The sequence below is a fragment of the Hemicordylus capensis genome, chromosome 4, assembly GCF_027244095.1.
Source record: "Hemicordylus capensis ecotype Gifberg chromosome 4, rHemCap1.1.pri, whole genome shotgun sequence".
Taxonomy (NCBI): domain Eukaryota; kingdom Metazoa; phylum Chordata; class Lepidosauria; order Squamata; family Cordylidae; genus Hemicordylus; species Hemicordylus capensis.
This window is the reverse complement of record NC_069660.1, coordinates 161,091,883-161,112,356: the sequence shown is the minus strand read 5'-3', so window position 1 is coordinate 161,112,356 and position 20,474 is coordinate 161,091,883. Positions and strand designations below refer to the sequence as shown.

The following is a 20,474-nucleotide window of genomic DNA, read 5'->3' as shown; positions in this document are numbered from 1 at the left end:
ATGTTTTTCATGCCCACCACTGTTTATGCCAGTGCTTCCAGGCTCAATGTACTCCGACTTACATTCACAAGTTAACTGGTTCCAAATTCAGCAACTACAAACTTTAAAGTAGTTGAAAATTCTCAGAACAGGACACCCCGAACAAGTGCTGTCCTTTGGGTTCCAGGGGGAAAGCTTTCTGTGAACTTTAGATTCAGTTTCTTTTCATGTATCATCACTGGTAAGGAGGATTATGTGGGCCTACAAAACAGAAGCCCTGTTCAGACATGTATGTATGTTCAAGTGTCTGCGCGTGTGCGCGCGCACACACACACACACACATGTGCGTTTGTATGAATGACTGTATGTGTGTTCATTGTAAAAGTGAACCTGGGTACAGCCCCCCAGAAATGCAGGATACAGATAGAGAGTGCACTGCTGTACGTGTGTTCAGCATAACATGTGAATATTGTCTCTGTATACAGAGTAACTGCAGACTACAGTGCATGCACTGAACATAATGTGTGAAAAGAGCTAGAGTGTATCCAAAATCTACATTAAAAGGTTTGGGTAGGTACAGAAGGTTTGCTCAATGGGCAGAGTGGTTGAACCCTTAGAGATGCTTGTAATCCCTGACCCGGATGTGAACCCCCCAGCCTTTTGTATCTAGTGCCAGTAGCTTGGCAGCCCACCCTCAGGGTGTCAGTGACCTACTGGTGGGTGGGTGAGTGGATGGATGGATACACACCCTCTCCTGAATGACTTCTCTAGCTCACAGCTTTGTAGAGCTGGCAAGAAGAGGTTAAGACAAGGCAAACTGGGGTTGTTGCTTCAAGAGCACATCGAACTCGTACAGCCCAGCTCCTCTGCTACTAGCTTTTGCAAATCAGCTTTTAAAAGTAGTGTGGCACTTTAAGTAGGTTATTTTAAGCACCCTCATTCCCCTACCCCCAATATGCACTTTAAGCTCTTTATGGCTGTTATTAGCTGTTACAGGCAGGAGGGTTGTCTTCTATGGAAAGTGGGTAGGGGGGTTAAAGCTGGCCTATAATTGCTGTCTCTCACACCCCAGGCAGCCAATGCATTGTGTGCTCTCTTGGCACACCAACATTCAATAGCGTATTGTCAGGGCATCCCCTGTTTTAGCTCAGATGTATAGCACCTGGAAGGTTGTCAATGCAGTCGCTTTTTTGAAGTAGGCAGCTAAACCATGTTTGTGTGTTGTAAGGGGCCTGTTGTGCACAGTGGAAGGGGTCTTGTCTGTGGGTCAGGCCAGACGATTGGTTTTTTTTTTTTTTTCTTCCAGAAAAGCAACTGAGCCACAACCAAGTGGAATAGATTCTACTAACATCTGCAGTATGTACAGACTCTTAGGTTTTAAACATGGGTGGGATAAACTTTCACAGGATCAAAATTCCTTCTGCAGTCCTGTAGGCTTTGGATCACCCCATGTTTCCCTCCCCCAATTTCTGCCTCAAATCACTCCTCCTTGGTGGATTATCCACTAAGATAGAATGAAAGCTCGAACTGAAGGGTGTGGCTGAGGGTGTCACCATCTTGAATGCTACCACTCATTCAAAGTCACATGCAGAATGAGTGGCCCACATGCTCTACAGGGTCACATGGGCAGTTCGGAGCTGCATGCACTGCTAGGGCTCCTAAGAAACTGCCGGCATGATTCTTAGAGTAGTGTGCCCGCACACCAGGCGTGCTACTTTGAAATCTAAGTAGTGCTCCAAGCGTGTAGGCACACTGCTCTAAGTATTTGCGCTCTTATACAAAAGCACACAACCACCAACAGTTCCTTAGGAGCCCACAGCCGTGCAAGCAGCTCAGAACTGCATTATGCTACAGAAAATGTGGGCCACTATTTCTAAGATACAAATTCCTTATAGGTGCTGTACTACTACCTTGAATATAGCATTGTAGCTATATTATGCATATGTGACCACATAAGGATAGCACCAACAGAATGTCTGAGTTACACAAAATGACTACTAGGCAATATTCCAAACGGTTGTACCCATGCCCACTTGCAGTGGCCTGGCTTTTAGTGAAATGTGTGGAAATTTGAGGTGGTTTGGAATGAAGCAAGGTGAATTTGATCCCCCATCCCCATTAATATTAACTATATACATTTTTGCTATTCCTGAGGGAGCCTGCTCTTGATTTTTATTTTTTTAGGAAAAACCAACACCACCTGGCATACCCCTTAAACTATTACTGTGAATCTGAAACAGATAAGTTTTACATTAACTTTTCTGTTGGAGTTCTGAAATGTTCTATAGTTCTGCTTTTTTTAATTTTTATTTTTTTGCTTTCCCCCCCTGGTGTTGGTTTGCATTTGGAAAGAATAGCATTAATACTTCACTTCTGCATTTGGTTGAAATGTGCTACCAATCTGTTTCAAACAGATTGGTAGCAGAACTGCCCAATTTATTTTTAATGAGCATTTTCCAAAAACCGGGTTTTGTGCATCCTCCTATTCTCCCAGTGATCTCCAGGCACATGGGGGGAAGTAAGAACAGAAACAAGAGGGTCATGATTTTATGGGCGTGTTTTTGTTGGGGAGGAAAATAAGTGAAGATAAAGACTTGTACAAACTTATTTAAAGCAGTTTAGCAAAAAAAAAAAAAAGCTCTCGTTGAACAGCTTTAAAAACAATGTGAATGAAAACTTAGCAACTTGGTTAGGAATCTCTGAAAAATTCTATAAATGTATACTTGAAATTCTGTTTGTATTTTAAAACAAATGCATTTTTCCTCTTTAACACTGTGTAAAAGAAATGTTATGCATGTGAGTGGTTTGAGAATTAAATGGTTTAATATTCACTGTGAGCAAGCACTGTCTTATTTAGCCACATTCCATACACACCATTCAGACAAACTTCTCTAGTGTTTTCCATTTATTAGAGCTCCTCGCTGATCTTTCCAGGCATACTCATCTTCCACAGGGGATGTTTTCATGCTTTGGTGACCCTACCTCATGCCTGTACCAGTGTGTGACCCACCAATCCAAATAAACTCATCTGCCAAGTCAGGAGCCACCAGGGGCCTGGGAAATCTTCTGTCTTGGCTCTATGCAAGAAATAATCGTTCAAACTCGTCTCTGCTCTGTTCAGACTCTATTTGGAATGCTGGCCCACATTCAAGGCATTGCAAATAGGGAACACTGCCACATGCATGGAGGCAAAGAGCGATTTTCAGATATTCTCCCCTTCCCTGTTGATCCCTCCCTACATGCCCAGAAGCATTTACTGTTCCCAGCTCTAAAATTGCATTTCAAGTTTAAAGATAAACCTAAAGAGATTCGGAGGAGGGCAACAAAGATGGCAAGGGGTCCTATGAAAAATAGTTAAAGAAGCTGTGTATGTTTAGGCTAGAGAAGAGAAGACAAAATAAGATAGAACTGTCTTCAGAAGGGCTGTCACAGAGCTGTAGCAGATTCCTGTATGCAGCAGGGAGCTGGAAGGAACCATGGAGGTCCTCTAGTACAACTGTAAAATTCTATTAGTCTGCTTACTGAGCACCTGGCAACTGCAAAATATGGCTGTGTTTGCCTTGGTGGATCAAGTTGGACAAGCCTTCCACTACCTGATTGTGCTATTACAAAATATCACTAACCGGCACCCGTCCAGAACACCTCAACATGGCATCTGAAGGTAAAGTGCAACCTTTGGCAAATGGCCATTCCCCAGTAGTAAATACCATCTTTTCCCTCAGCAGTTCACAAACAGCCTCCCTTGAGGTCAACATCCACACAAGTCCTCTAAAACTGTAATCAGATGTACCAAGTTACAAGGAAGTAAGATGCACTGAATTCAAAAGGAAATGCTTCCGAGTAAATATGCATAGGATCAGATTGCACATATCTAAGGCTGGAACACATTTTGTTTTGGAGTTGTTAGAATGAGTTTGCTACCATTGCTCTCAAAGTCCCACTGGTCTTAAGTGACTGACTACTGTATACAGCTAGAGGCAACTGCTTTTAAGCAGATACTCCATATTAACCTTCCTTGATTGAGACCTGTGAATGGGATTTAAGTATTAGTAATGTTGTATTAATAGATGCCAAGAGGTTATTATTCAGTTTCAATATGCAACCACTTATTTGGTATAGCTACCTTTATTTATTTTATATACCACCTGACTCCAAAGGCCCTAGGCAGTTTACAAAAACAGTTAAGAAAGGCTTCCCAAGGAACTGAATAGTTTCCCCAGCCTTCAGGTGTAGAGGGCTAGGATACTGCCAGGTGGGGGGAACCATCCAACATAAAGCATCCATCATGCTGGCCAGCCAGTCTCCCTAAACATGACACCCTAAAAGGCAAGAGCTCTTTGGAAGGTGCCATTTGTTAAGAACCCACTCCCTTTGAAGGCAGCGAGAGAGGCAGATCTAGGTGTGTATTTGTATCCCAAAACAAATGGCTAGATTTATACACCTTAATTTGATCAATTTATTCTGCTCCCACAATTCAGGTTTCCACATACTTGAATTTGTGGCAGGCAGGGATGGAAAATGAGAAGAGAGGCAGACAGAAAGGCTGGAGTAAGCATAAATAGCCTAGGCAGATGTGACCTAAGAGTCAGACCTCTCTCTACCATATCCTCCTACAGTCCTATGAGAGCAGGGCTAAAATACAAATATTCGAGATGCTTAAACCATAAACTAAGCTTGACTAACACTCCATATCTGCTGAACAATCAGAAACACAGGGAAGATACCTTTTTATTAGCTGGCTACCCCAGATGCCGTGGGGAGTTTACAAACAGGAGGTGGGACCACCAGAAGGCAACAAGAGAGTTAAGGGCAAGGGTCAGCTACTCTGCCCATGAAAAGGATGGAATTGAGGGCAACTTCCCGTATGAATAGCAGAAAAGGTCTGTTGGCATTGAAGACAATTTTGTTCAAAGCAAAGGAGCGGCCTGTGATCATGACTGCTGTTGCAGCTGCTGCCTCACTGCCTTCCTCATTCACCTGCCAATTGGATAAAAATGCACACACTGCATTAGGAACATGCATTATCAATATACGCAGACACTTACTCATTTTCAAGACTGACACCATGAGACCAATGGAAATCAAGGCCTTTCTTCTTCTATGATATACCTTTCTTGAACCTTGTAATTAGTGCAGCAATATTTTGTTTTATTTAATCAATTATAAAACCTTTTGATTTACTAAAAAAAGTGACCCCAATGAATTGGTGAACTGCCAGCAAGTCTCATTGCCCCAGCCCCTCCCATGAGAGTCTAGAGGAGGACTCTTCCCCACCCCACTCCCCCCAAAAATCATGGCCAGATGTAACACATCAGATGCTTTTATTTGCCCCCCTTCCCCAGAATGTTTTTCTGCAGACACCCATCCACACAGTGGCACACACACACACCCACCACTTTGCCTCTGGATTGGCACCCTGTGGCTAATATAGGAAGACAGATTTGGCCTCGGGCTTGTAGTTGCTGATCTCGAACTCTATGCAGACACCTAGGGCAGATTTGCTTTCAGGGTGTGCCTTTTTACAGGATCTTAAACAGGGTGGGTGTCAGTGTATAATTCCCAAAGAGATTCTGGTACTCAAACCTACATGGAAGTCATATCATTCACTCTTGGTGCCCATTCCCACCACATTCTAAACATATGGGTCAAGCTACAGCTATTCTTAAAACTATCCTATTTGTTCTTCGGCAACTTCCAGGCCTAAGAACTGAGTTGGTGCAAGCGTAGCAATTAGAGAGTTGCATAAAGAACAGGGAGAACCAGATTCAAATCTCCACTCAGACATTAAACTCAATTGGATGAGCTGGATCTAGTCATCATCAATCAGCCCCCTAACCTATTCCACAGGATTATTGTGAAAATAAATGCGGGGAGGAGAAGAATCATATACTGCACCCTGAGCTCCTAGAGGTATACAGATAATTGCCCTTATTCAAGTCATGCTCTGCTTGGTACCTAGTCTCCATGGCTGGTCATATTCAGGAGAGCTGCAGGTTTAAAAAGCTGCACTCAGCTTCATGGCTACTTAGACTTATACATAAAAAAGCCTCTTTTTCATTATTAAACCTTTATGGGTACAAGTTGGAAAGAAAAAGAAAGAAGATAGAGGGGGCAGGTTGAAAGAAAATAAAAGTTGGCCTGCCTTACCTCTAAGAAGGCTTTGTGGAAAGCTTCAGATACATAAAGGTCTGTTTGGCCTCCTTCACTTATACCTGGAAAATACAACAAACTACACTGAGCAAGTGCAAAACAGCAGCCTTGTGGGAAAAAGCAAAAGGGCACAGGAGCTTGCAATGATTAATTGTTGAAGTTCATTGCCGTGAATAATTTGCTCAGTCATTTGGTCACGGAGCAAGTTGGTTGGGGTGCACTTGCAAAAAGACTATCTTGCAAACTTGTAAAAGGGGATGGAGGGTGTAGACTTGCTGGAGGGAATTTAGATCAAGCCGCTGGCACTTGTTCTCAGAAGAAGGGATGGGAAGTTGTGTGGAGAACACAAAAGAATTGGCATGGACTGGGAGAATCTGCAGCTGCTGGGCCTTCCTGTAGCATTGCAAACCTGGCTCAAAGTTACTAGAAAGTTTCCATGGGAAACAGACAAACTGCAGGAGGGCTAGAGCAGACCTCCTGCAAGGGTGTGGTAGGAGGCTTCCATCCACCAATTCAGTGTGGCATGGACTGAATCTTCAGAATAGACAAATATACCTGGGGTGTTGTGCATATATGCAACACTGTGTTCAGCAAGGGCATTGCAAAGTTGGAGTAGGCCCTGGGACAAAAAGTGAAAATGGGCACCTGCCCACCCCTGTCCCCTTCTTCAAAGAGCCAAAAGAGGGAGAGCAAAGAGCAAAGTTTTACCTAGTGGACAAGCGCCACTCTCTTCTCAGGGGCCAAGGGACATCTCCCCCCCCCCTTCCCCACTATCGAAGCTGATGAAGCTCCAAATTATGGAGGAAGCTTCTCCTACATTGCTCCCCAGGAGTTTTCAGGGCAAGCCCCTCATTTTCTCTGCCAAATGCTGATGAACTAAAAATAGAGAGCTTCAGGTCTGTGTACAAATAAATATAGAGATGACTTTAAGCAGGCCAGTTTTTGTTATATGACCAAAGTAAATTGGGAGTGAGGAGGAAATAAATAGTAGAAGTGCAGAGTATGATCATTTTACACACAGCTGTTGCATTAGCTATATTATTCTGAAACGAAGTTTTACATATTGAGAAGCTGGGATTTTGGGGTAGTGACGGAAGTGGTACAGACAAATAAGGGGGCATAGAAAATATGACGAAGGGAATATGACTGCAGACTACGAAGCAGAGATACGTGGGGTGCAGACACTGCGTACACTCTATGGAAAAAAGCATGGCCATCCCAGAATGCCTCCACAACAATAAGATGTAGAAAGCGTATGTGGGTGTGCACACGCGCGCGCACACACAGTTGATTAACTACACACACACCCTCTATTTGCAAAGACGACAAAAAGCTGAAGGCCCTCTAACTTGAAGGGCAAGCAGGCATTCTGTCCTAGCAGGGGCACTGACCTGGCAGCTTGGCATCTGCAGGGCTAAAAAGGTCTACCAGTCCCATTTGCTGTAGTTTATCCTTCAGGCTGAAGCTCTCCTCCATCCGGAAACGGGGCAGATGCACTGAGAGGGAGACCTCTCTCAGGGCGTTCAGCCAGCCTTGCAACTTCTCTGATATTTGCCGTTCCACTTCCACCAGGGCTGTTCCCAGATAGGGCAAGATGAGCACCATAGTAATGTCATTCCCTTTGTAGGGCAGCTCCAGCACTTGCACTTTAGAGCCTGGGATGGAGGCATAGTGGAATGGAGCTTCCTGATACATTGTAGGTACTAGGCAGGACCCAGAAATGGGTCTGAAAAACGTCTCTTCCTTTGTATTTTCATGAAGAAACTTCGAATTCCAGAGGCCCTGGGTCAATGTATTAAAAGGGAAGGAAACAATCATCCAGAAACCAAGCCAGATACCTAGACTGGCCAATGCAATTCAATTCAGCCCCAATTTCCCCAAACCAGACAAACTCATGACCTATCAGGGAGTCTATCCTAGGGGACAGCCACCCCCATATAACCTTGTGGCTACAGAATATAGTTCTATGGAGAATGTTTGGAAGGAGGACCTTCCCAATATGTGCGGAAAGGTTCTGGCAGATTTGGGGTGCTCTCCTTGGAAAGAGAGAGGAAGGCAAACCTGAAGGAGGTATCAAAAAGGAGTCATTAGGCACAGTGACTTCAGAACAAGTGCACAGGTGGCCTGAACCTTCTCACTTTTGCTTAGTCCCCCCTGCCTCCTCAAACAAGTGACTGAGGTCCACTGCTCTGCCCTAAGGGATAGTGCCCACAGGTAAACAGAAATCACAGTGCCACATACAAAGATAGAACATGCACAGGGCAATATGCAAGCCAACTCTCCTCTAGAAGGCGGCAATTCCCATTTGCAAGCAGGATCCGCTACAAAAGGACAGAAGCAAACCAGTGGTGGCTGGTCAGTAAGGTCAGGCGGGGCAGCGTACCCCCCCCCCAAAAAAACCACCAAAAAGCTAATAAAGGACCAGACTTACCAGCAGCCAGGGGAACCTTCAGAGCTGGGAGTTTCTTCCAGCCCCTCCACACCTTCCTGTAACTTCTTGTTCGGGTCTTATTGGCTGGAACAGCTGCAACTCAAGCTGCTCCAGCCAATCTGATTCTTAGGGGCTCCTCCTGGCACTCATTTTAAATGAGTTAAAATCCACTTCCTGGTTGCTTCAGGGAATATATTTTAAATACTTTCCCCCCTTCTTCCTGGGGGCAGTGCCAGGAGGAGCCCCCTAGGAATCAGATGGGCTGGAACAGCTTGAGTAGCAGCTGTTCCAACCAGTAAGACCAAAAGAGGAAGTGGCAGGCAGGGGGGGAGGAGCTGGAGGAAGCTCCCTCCTTGGAGGATTCCCTGGCTGCTGTTAAGTCTGATCTTTGACTGGGTTGTTTGTTTGGTGGGAGGGGTGTGTGCAATCTCTGCTTTCCCAATCTCCCCTCTTTCTGCCCTTCCTTTCTGCCTTCTTCCCCCACACCCCACACCACTTTTCTGTTTTCTATTTTTGCCCCTGCATTTCTGCTTTTTTCCTCTTTCTGTTTTCCTCAGTGCTGGCAGGCTTGGGTAAATACCCAAGCCCACTGGTGTGGAGGGAAGGCGGGAGTAGGCTTCTACCTTGGTGACCAGGTTCTCCCCTGCTCCAATGCCCACCAGCCACTACTGAAGCAAACACAGATTGGATGCATAGCACTACTTCTCCACTGCATTGTGTGACTGCTTTGTTCTGGCTCTTTTGCGCAACTGTGTGGAGCTCACATTACTACAGGGGAGCAGGTGCATTTCAGATAATAATTTTCTCTTCCCCATGACATCTTAGGTCAGGTCCTCTCTTTTCTATCCACCCTTCATTAATGTGGGCTCTCTCCATACCTTAAAGTAAATGGCATTGACTAACACCAGAACAGTGCGATCATCAATACCTCCTTCAGGGATCACATCTGTAATGCGTTTATCCGTTTTATTCGCTACCCAGCCATTAATGATTGCCCTGGATAGGTCTGGCTTCTCCTGAAAACAGTAAACATTGGGAAAGGTAACTTTCACACACCCCACTAAAGTAACAAGAAACAGATGAAAGAAAAGCAGGTTGCATGATGCAAAACAATTGAAATTGTACCTGACAACTGTTGTAGTAATTCCCGTCCACCAGCCCTGGGTTTTAAAACTGAATGACAGGATCCCTCTCTATCAAAGGACAATTAGAAACAAAAAAATCCATCTGACTGGAAAACTAAGTGGTTGACCACAAGTCCAGAAAGTGTATACATTGATTAGGGCAGCAGCCAACCAGACAAAACCTTTACAGGCTTGACAAGAACCTTATCCTTTTGGCCAGTTTGCAGAGTTGGAGGATGAAAATCCAGCAGGGCCATCTTATGCAGTGTCATTGATATCCCAACCCATGTGCAATTGCATTTGTATAAAGCACACATACAGTGGTGTGAATAGGAATACGTATATACAGCATCTCTACACAAAGGTCCAGCCCCTTAGTAAGAGATGTGTCAATGTGGCTGGCATAATTTTCCAAGGTAGATTCTGTGAGTCTGCAGGCATGTGTTGGTCTCCCAGCTGATACCATGTCGAAAAAAACAGTCAGAACACACCAGAGCGCAAGCCACTTCCAATCAGGCCAGGGTCGGTCTGGCTTCTCACCCCACAAGCTTCTCAGCCAGTACAGTGACTGCCAGGTTACATCCCCACTCCCCAACAGGTAGGCTGAGGGCAAAGTGCAGCAGTTTCCTAAGAGGCAAGAGAGAGTTCCTTTCACAAAATACAAAATGCTTTATAAATATGCAAAGGCCAGAACTTTTTTTTTAAACTGGCAGCTGTAGAACTAGTCCAAGAAACATGAGGGGAAAAGAAAAAATTACAAAAGCAGATAAAGGGCAGTCAGGCTGCTGTGAAACAACACGTTCATCCTGTTTTAGTCAGATGTATCATCTTCCCTGCAAGTTCAAGCTCAGAAGAAACCAATTCCGGGTTTCCAGATGAAGCACAGTACTGACTGGCTAGCCCTTGTGATGTCACAAAGTCACCTCTTCCCGGAACAGTGTTTCAAGTTGGGAGGAAATGAGTTGGTAAACAAAATAATAAGGCACTGAACAAACATTTCATCAGGCAAACTTGCAAGGTACTTGAAAAAAGGAGAGCAGTCCAAATAAATCATGTGGGTCATGAAGAGCAAAGAAGAGGAGGAAATTAATGTTGGATGCAGAGATTTACATGCAAGTGTAATCTGAGGAACAAAGATGGGGGCCAGCTGAGTTTCTTTCTGAGTTTCACATCAGAACTTCTGTACTCTATAATCAGGATCTTATATCATGTGATACAATTGAGAGGTTACAGCATAGTTTTTAACAGCATGAACACACCCCACCAAAACATTTAGGACTTACTTTGAAGTTCAAAGGCCAGAGTTTGGCTCCATAAACCACCTCACTGATGTTCTGGTACGTATCATTGAAGACCACGGACTTCTCTCCAAAGAGGCGGTTGGCCGACACCAATTCTGAGGATTTGTTGACTTTTTTGTAAAGCCGGCAGTTCAGTTTGGCAAAGAAGAAATGGATCTGATCTGATGTCTTTTCTGAAATTGTTTCAAACTCAAAAACCTGAAGAAACAGAGCAATGAGAAAAGGAATCGGAGATTAATTTGGAAAATGTAGATAAGAGTGGCCTGTGGATCTCAAAGCACACTCTGAAGTCCCAGCTGAAATTACCAGGTATCCAGCCCAAATCAGTGCATCACACTTCTACAGAAAATCCTGCAAATTAAATCTTCCCTGATAATTTCTGTTGGTAGGTAGAAGTCTAGAGCTGAACTCATACCAGGAAATGAGGGCCGAACTATGCAGGAAAGCTTGCTGCAAATGCGATCTGTAAATGGATGTAGAAAGCCTAGAAAATGAAGTGCGTGGTGAGTACATGTAGTCTCTCCTCAATATGTTAAAGCCTCTGTGCCTTTGTGCAGGGTACATAGTGTCTGAATGAATACAGGTGTCGTCAGAAGAGACAGGATAGGCACAATCTATCTGAAGGTTCTCCTGTGCAAGCCCCCATTTGAATCAATAGGACCTGCTCAAGAGTTCTGAATAGGTCATAATGCAGAGCTTTAGGGAGGCCCAAAATGAGGTCAGTCAGTCATCCTGATCCTGTCTGGACACTGGAGAAAAATCAACAAGCTCTGTAGCCATAAAGACAAGAATGTGCTTTTCCTTTTGTAACTGAAAGCTGTGATTTTCAGACAGTTAACCTATCTATACAAGCCAAGGAGAGGAAAATCTTATCTGGATTTCACAGCAAGCCACTAGCATGACCAATTTTGATAAGAAATGTACCTATTGTCGCAGCTGGGTAAATGCATAATATGCATAATATATAATACAGCATTCTTTGCAGAAGCAGCACCAAAAAAAAAAAGTCATGTTATGACTGGCCAAGACCCATCCAGCCCCATGCATCAGCCAGCCAGATGCACTTAGGAGGTCTGGAAGTGGGGGGAGGGAGGGAAACTGCCCCCCCCACTTGGTGCTCCCTAGCACCTGATGTTCAGGGGCATGCCACCACCTCTGATCTTGATTGAAGACTATAGCTGCCAAGGCTAGTAGCTGTTGATAGACCTATCCTCCATGAATTTGTCTAATTCCCATTTAAAACCATCTAGATTGGTGGCCATCACTGCATCCAACAGAAATGAATTCCATAGTTTAACTACACATTGTATAAAGAAGTACTTCCTTTTGTCTGTCCTGTATCACCCAGCATTTAGCTTCAATGGATGACCCCAGGTTCTAACGAGAGATGGAGAAAAACTTCTCTCTATCCACTTTATCCAAGCACATACTTTTATACACCTCTATCATGTGCCCTCTTATCTGTCTTCTTTCTAAACCACAAAGACCCAAACATCATAGTCCATTTTTCCATGGGGAAGTCACTCCAACCCCCTGATCATTTTGGTTGCCCTTCTCTGCACCTTTCCCAACTCTACAATATCCTCCTTGTTTCTTTCAAAGATCTAGTTTTTACTCATTTTTTAAATATATTGCAAAGAGGTGTGCTTTTTCCATTTTTGAAAGCACAAAAAGACCTATAAGACCTACAGATTTGCTAGGGCCCAGCTTCACTATATGATATATGAATGATCTCAAATTTAAAATGAATGTCTCAAGACATATTAAGATTATTTATTTCTGCTCCCAAAACATAAAGGAAAGCATTGAAAATGTGACAAAGTGTATCATGCAGACATTTGGCTTATTATGCTGTGAAATAGCCAATAACCTGCATGGAGTAGTATTCAAAACCTTTATACATTCACATGACATGATATATAATCTATTTGCAAACAAAGGCAAACTACGGAAATTTTAAGAATATCAGGATGCCTATAAAAGTGTACTGGGGATGTGCAGAGTAGCTCTTAAGCTTATGTAACCATAGCAAAATAAGCATTTGCACTTTTTTCAAAGATAACAATGTACATCAGTATTCATGGTTTTTCCTACACAGAAACATTTCTCTGTGGAGGGAAAGATTTATTTATTTATTTATTACATTTATATCCTGCTCTTCCTCCAATGAGTCCAGAGTGGTGTACTACATACTTAAGTTTCTCATCACAACAACTCTGTGAAGTAGGTTAGGCTGAGAGAGAAGTGACTGGCCCAGAGTCACCCAGCAAGTATCATGGCTGAATGGGGATTTGAACTTGGGTCTCCCCGGTCCTAGTCCAGCACTCTAACCACTATACCATGGTTCTTATGACATAGAATAGTTGCTTGGAGGCCTATCAGTGCAGTACAAACTAGTGCTACTTCTACTTCTAGTGCTGCTTGTGGTCAGTGTTTTCTGTATGGCCTTAGGAAGTTAACCCACAATCTCTGTAGGATCAGTGACCAACATGGATCTACACCACCAGGAACAGGACCTAATTTATAATCACATCCTGAGGGATAAGGACGTTCATTTCAGATGACTTGGCACTCATGATTTCACAATCAAAGTATTTATCACGGAGGTATTTATGACAACCTTCGGTTTTGTTAACTGAAATTGTTGGCACTTTCCCTTGTGCCTGTATTTGAATCTCCTTGGAGTTTATCGCTTCAGCTATACCCACATTGTCAAACACAAGGCCAAGATTTCTGCAGTTGTCAAGTATGATGGAATTGATTTTTCCTTTAATCTGTAATGTGGATTTGCAACTTGACATTGTTGTCATAAATCTGTTGGCTTGGCTGACCCGACAGGAATTTACAACCCCTTCAGCTCTACTTCTGTGAGTTAATTAGAAAGTCTGGAGATAAGAGTAGCAGCTTGGCTGCACGAACTAAAGCAAAAAATGACTCACAAAGAAAAATAGCATAAAAAAATAAAGTCCCTTGAAGTAAACTAGGTACGCCCCTCTACGATAACTGAGTAATAACTGAAATAATGGAACAAGGAATGAACAGAACAAGGACAGGCTGAAACAAGAAAGGTTGAATGATTCTAAGCATGAAGAACACTGTCTGCGGAAGGCAACGTTGCTGACAGTACTGTCCTCGGAACAGCGTCTGATTGATATAGGGCTCAAGATAACCGGCAGCCAATCGGGCTTTCCTGACTCAGCACTTCTATTTCCTCTCCTGTGAGATCTTGCACCTGTGTGTCTCCCACTGAGCCTTTCTCTTGAGCCGTCTTCTTAACACAGGCGAAATTCCAGCTTCCTCCTGATCAGCCTCCTCAGCCCTCATGTCTGCCAGCTGCTCCAACTCAGCTCCAGAGTCTGTTCTCCCAGCCAAATCCTGCTGCTGTGCCTCTGAGCCTGTACTCCCAACCGAGTCCTCCCGTTCCTCCTCTGACTCAGAAGTCTGAGCCATGACAATTGTAAGCAACTTGCTTGAGTTCAGTGTCTCTGATTCAAAATTAGTTCTAGTCCTCCTGGTATTCCACTCTTCACTTCTTTCCCTCAAGCTCAAACACAAGACAATGGCTCTGTTGAGCGGTGTTTTGGGAGCTGTAGGATTTGGAATATGGCTTTTTATAGGAGATTGAACGGGTGTCCCTTGGGCACAAAGACAGGGATTCCTATAGGCCAGGGATGGGGAACCTTGGCACTCCAGCTGTTTTTGGACTACAACTCCCATAATCCCCAGCCACAGAGGCCAATAGCTAGGGATTATGGGGACTGTAGGCCAACATCTGCAGGAATGCCAAGGTTCCCCATCCCTGCAGGCCTTCTGGTCATCAGATACATGGTGAAGCCCTTTGGTGATTTATTCTCTCAGCTGGCAAATAAGGCTGAGCAAGTAGCAGTTGTATCGTCTTTTGCATTTTCTCTATCAAAAACTGGTGCTGGTGCTGGTGCCAGAGGAAGTGGTGATGGTGGAGGAGGGTTCTGGTTGCTTGCTAATGTAAATAGCCCAGATGCTGATGAATCAATTAGACCAGCTTTACTCCAGGTGAGCCCAGTGGTATGAAAACCCTTGATGTATATTTGAAGCCCTATCCAGGTATTCAAGTATGACTTCACCCAGTCAACATATAACATCACTGTGTTTGTAGTCTTTTACCTCCCTGTTAGTATAAACAGGGAGCAGCAGCATTCATATCCTTGACAGAGGGTCCTGGTTTAGGAGACACTGCTATCCACCCAAGAGCCGGAATACTTTCACTAACAGCTGACAGCTGATTACACATTTTACTTTCTCGGTTTCTCTCCCCGAATATCTGAATTTCATGGATTTTATCTGATATTGGCTTTAGAATAATTGCCACCATTTCCCAGAGGTTCTTGATATTGCAAGGTTAACAAGAGAAATGCTCTTTGTGCTTGGAAAGCTGCACAAATCATTTCTGCATGTGTCTTCACATCACCACCGAGGATCTTACTCTTCTGCAGAAACTCAGCTACACTCCCATTTACGAGTCTACCAAAGGCTTCAATGTGTGGTGCTACACCTCCATTGGTTCTATTGACAGTTCCACATTGCAACTCCAGCACTCCTGAGTGAACCTGATGACAGTGACTGAAGCCTAATTATAGCAGTTTCCAACCTCTCCATTGAAGCCTGTGTATCTGCCATTCTGTTCTGATGAGCTGTGGAGCCTCTTTCTCCCCTTGGCAACGGAAACCCGTGGCCATGCACCTACAATATCCTCCTCAAGGTGAGGAGACCAGAACTGTACACAGTATTCCAAATTCAGTCACACCACAGATTTGTATAAGGGCATTACTATAATGGCAGTTTTGTTTTCAATCCCTTTCCTAATGATCCTTAGCATGGTCTTCTTTAAAGCTACTGCACACTGGATCGACATTTCCAGAGAGCCACCTACCACGACCCCAAGATCCTTTATCTGGCTCGTCACTGCCAGCCCAGTCCCCATCAGCATATTTGTGCAGTTTAGATGTTTAGCCCCAGAGTGCATCACTTTATACTTACTTACACTGAACTCCCTTTGCCATTCTGAAGTCCATTTACTCAGGAGAGATCCTTTTGGAACTTTTAACAATCTTTTTATTTATTGTTTTACTACTCTGAATAATGTGGTGTCTTCATCAAATTTGGCACCTTACTGCTCACCTATAACTCCATCTAATTTATGAACAAATTAAAAAAACACCAGTCCCCAAACAGAGAGAAGACCCCACTCTGAGAAAATGCATACAATTATACTATCAAATGTGGTGGTGACAGAGAGATCAATTTGTGATGAGAAACTGCTGAGATTATGTTGAATACATTGTTTTTGTGAGACCACCTGTATATTTACAATACACACATCTGAGATACCCTTGCTCTGTGATGAGCTATGATCTTAAATAAATACTCTAAATTGAACTACATGGCAAAGTTCATACAGAATCGGGGAAAGCCCTAATTCAATGGAGATAGGAGAGTCTTCCAACTGAAATACCTTGGCTCATTCAAGCAGCAAGGAAGCCAATGCTACATTACCTTCATAAGCTGCTCGAGGGTGCTGTCACAGGCCCCCAGCTTGGTCATGGCAAAAGCTGTGGAGATGCTGAGTGGTGACATGAAGATGTTCTCATTGTTATTCTTGGAGTCAGCCAGGTGCTTATAGAAGCGTGTAGCAAAGCGGGAATTGGCCTTGGACAGTTCCCAGACTCGGGGGTTCGTTGCTTCAGGGATTTTCTCCTGATCAGGCTCTGAGCCTGTGCTTTCTAGGAGCTTCTTCTCAGGATTACGGTAGATGCAGACAGGGTTTACAGGGATATCCTTTGGTTTCGCAGTGCATATATCCTCCACTAAGCGGTGCTGTGGAGCTACAGCAGACCACATACAGATGAGAAATAATAATATGAGCTGCATCTTCCTAGAAGAGAGGGAGAGAGACATGGAACTAATAGGAAGAGCTGCACTTTTCTCAAACAAAAAATCCACACACACACTCACCACCAAAACAGTCAGACGGTTTCTTAGTGGATACATAGCAGATCTCCTGGACAGCCAACTTATTTTATTTGTGTGAAGGGCTGTCATGATGTGAGTAAGGTCTGCTGCCAAACATTCCACCTTCTTCACACTCTTTGGCCTCTGCAACTCAGAAGAGTTCAGACACGATCTTCTAGGAGAGGACGCATGTTTAACCCAAGTGCTTGCAGCTGTTCCCTAATATACCGCTACGAGCAATATTTCTAAAATACTGCTTTTCAACCCAAGTTCTCAAAATGATTTACATAGAAAAATAAATACATAAATCAAATGGCTCCCTGTCCCCAAAGGGCTCATAATCTAAAAAGAAATATAAGGTAGATACCAGCAACAGCCATTGGAGGGATGCTGTGCTAGAGTAGGATAGGGCCAGTTGCTCTCCTCTTGCTAAATATAAGCGAATTGCCACTTTGAAAGGTCTCTTTGCTCAGTTAGCATATAGATGAATGACCTTTGGTTATCCAATCTGGTCCTGAAGGAGAGAGCAAGCAAACAATCTGGGCGGCAGTTCGTTCTAAGAGGAAGTAGTACATTGGCCAAGGCTAGCATGTCTCTTTGCTGCTGCTGCTGCCGCCAGCAATCCCATAAACAATGTTAATTAGAAACCTGGTTGTTGAATGTTCACATAATTCAAGATATATATTTTTTTTAAATGGCAAACTCATCTGGTTGCAAGGGGAAAAATTTTGGGTGAGTTGTAGTAACCTACACTAATCAACCCTATACTTATAGTCCAAAGTTCTAACTGAATGCGGTAAAAAAAAATAGCATGTTATTTTCTGGGAAGGAGGTCCCCCTGCTGCCACCCCCACCCCCCTCCCCGTGTGGAGGCATTCTCATAGAGCCTGAAGTGGTATAGTCTATCTCAGTGAGACAGGGCCAGCCTCCCAAGGAGACTTGGAGGAGCCAAAGGCAGCAGCGGGGGGCTGCCCTACTGCTACCACCTCATCAGACCTTGCCCTACCTGACCTGCAGCAGCAGGAGTATCACCACTGTAAATCAAGTTCACAGTCTTGCCTCCTGCTGCAAAGCTTGTCCCAGTCTTTTGAAAAGGGGTAGGAGTGGCAGGAAGTGTGGATTCACTTTTTCTTAAGTTAAAATTAAGATTTTTTTTTAAACAAAACATTTATCTTCGAGGCAAGGCATAAACACACAACATAAAATTAATAATTAGGAAGTGGGGAGAGTCATTCTCCTGACTCCCTAGAGCCTCTCACTAACTGCATGCATATTTTTCAAAGGCAATATCCATAAACATGGACTAGAAAGTTGTTTTAAAAATTAGGGGGGACGACGACCCTGAGGAATATGAATTGTGCACAATGTAGCAGATGCTGCACAAAAACTCACATATGCAGAACTGTTGGCAACAAATAAACAAAGCCACGGTTTTGTGAGGAGTCCTATTTCCAAGAACCCCCAAATTCTACTGAAAAACCAAGATCTTTGGGTGCCTGCGGTAAAGCTATAATAATTATATTATTTATAATGTGTTGCCTTTTAATGGTGTCCCAGAATCTGGCACCGGAGGCAGAATGGTAGGACTGGCTGACTGTTTAAGAAAATGAGGTTTTCGTAAACCTTTAAGAAATGAAGTCTCTTACCTCCTCCGTCCTCTTTCCGTCCTTTAAGATATGATGAACAAGAAACTGGTTTGCCTGCTTTAGACAAAGACCATCCCAATCAGAAGATTTCCCTTTGTCTTCTACTCTTAGCCAGAGCCAAAACAAGAGAAGGGAACGGAAAAGGGGGTGGGTGAGCCATTGAGTTCAAAGGCTGATGACCAGTTGAGGCAGGTTAAACAAAGAGTGGGGCAAAGCAATGTTTGATTTGAGAGTGGTTTTAATGTTCAACTCAATGAGGCACTGTTTGAACATATCCTGCACATACTGAACTGCAGACACCCCTCAGTGATGCAGGCAAAGTAGGAGGGAGGAGAAAGTCATTTCAGCCATAAGCCACCTTCTTTGCAATCAAGTATCTTCACAGCCAATGGACAGGGCTTCTTCAAGGCAGAATCTTCTTTTAAAGGAGGAGAGTCCCGGGAGCTGGAAATTCAAGTCCCCCCCCCGCCCCCATTGGAGTGTACTGTTTGTTAATGTTGATGCAGCTTCTTCCGTGCAAGAGGCCCAGGACAATTGCCTCTCCCAGGGTCAGAATGAAAGAGAGCACAGAAAAGAGGGCCCCACAGAAGATGCACAGGAGGAATAGCCCAATGACAGGGAGGGGAAGAGAAAGTGAACACATTGGCACAGGACCCATCTGCCTCCACCACGTTTCAATAATCACCCCCTCTCCCTGACACGTGTCGTTCTATTGGTTTATGGGTGGGTGGGAGGCACAGCTAGGAATCACTAAAAAAAGAACTGCTAGTGACTCACAAAACTAGTGTTTCCAGGAGTATTTGAGGCAAAGCCAGGACAAACTGGTATACAGGCAATCAAAGTTTACCCATCTTCTCCCAGTTCTTATTTAAGCTGTACAATGCTGATGTTACTGCTATTTGCCTAGGTCTCTGGTGTTTACTGAATTTGTAGTTTCAGAGCTAAAGCTAGCTTCTTTAGTTGGCCCAATCTTGTCTAACTTACTAAGGAACTAGATTTCATCTCTCTGCTGGGATGCTCTGCATTTGAAATTCTAAAATATGCATTTCCACCCCTACTAACTGAGCAGACTGGTGACTCTCTTATATTTAGCAGGGGGGAAGCAACTGGCACTATCCAACCCCAGCACAACATCCCTCCCATAGCTGTTGCTGGTATCTACCTTGTTTCTTTTTAGATTGTGAGCCCTTTGGGGACAGGGGGCCATCTTGCTTATATATTATTTTTTCTACGTAAACCACTTTGAGAACTTTGATTGAAGAGCAGTATATAAATATCCATAGTAATATTAGTAGTTTAACGTTCTGGAAGCTAGGAGGTAAGCATTGGCAAATATATCCTATTGGCAATATACAAAATGTGATCTCTGGGTTGTAGGGAGATGCATATTTTAAAGTGCACAACTCAAAACTTATTTAGTGAGGCTAAGCCACCAAATGCCATGAGAGCAGCCAGTTTTAAAAATCTTTTTTACTCTACCTTACTATGAAGCTCCATGTGTTATAACACATAAAGGCATTTGATTTCACACAATCAAAAACTGGGTAAGACAAGGGGCCTCCCAAGCTTCAGGAGTGGTGCACCCTCCTGATTTTCAATCATGTGTGAACAAACAACTAAGGAGGAGGAGGGGAGTGGTAGTATGTATGCAAGAGAGGAGTTGGGCAGAATGGCACTATCCTACGTGGCTATCATACCCAGCATTTTAACAAGGGAGGAAAAGCAGTCCTACCTGGTTTTCAATTGTGTGGACTGCCCTCAGGTTTAAGACCAAACCCTAGATCTTTTCAGATGCTATTAGGACAGATACTATACTTGTGTACAGCATCTTAAAGCGGGTCTAGAAGTCCTGCCC

At 43.8% G+C, this 20,474-nt stretch overlaps 1 protein-coding gene and 1 pseudogene across 2 annotated transcripts; both read right to left on the bottom strand.

Annotated features, from left to right (window-relative positions):
• Positions 1 to 4,689: 4,689 nt before the first annotated feature.
• SERPINC1 (serpin family C member 1) lies at positions 4,690 to 18,776 on the bottom strand. 2 transcript variants are annotated; one of them, XM_053246699.1, is made up of 7 exons: positions 18,620 to 18,775; positions 16,518 to 16,896; positions 10,968 to 11,183; positions 9,439 to 9,576; positions 7,521 to 7,911; positions 6,127 to 6,191; positions 4,690 to 4,956 (listed from the first exon to the last, which is right to left on the bottom strand). In XM_053246699.1, exons 2-7 carry the CDS (start codon positions 16,890 to 16,892, stop codon positions 4,783 to 4,785), a joined length of 1,359 nt encoding a protein of 452 aa, XP_053102674.1. In that variant the 5' UTR covers positions 16,893 to 16,896; positions 18,620 to 18,775; the 3' UTR covers positions 4,690 to 4,782. The 2 variants fall into 2 exon arrangements, with proteins under 2 accessions (XP_053102674.1, XP_053102675.1); XM_053246700.1 differs by lacking the exon at positions 6,127 to 6,191 and having other exon boundaries at positions 4,817 to 4,956; positions 18,620 to 18,776.
• LOC128322088 (adenylyl cyclase-associated protein 2-like) lies at positions 13,441 to 15,641 on the bottom strand (annotated as a pseudogene).
• Positions 18,777 to 20,474: the final 1,698 nt, after the last annotated feature.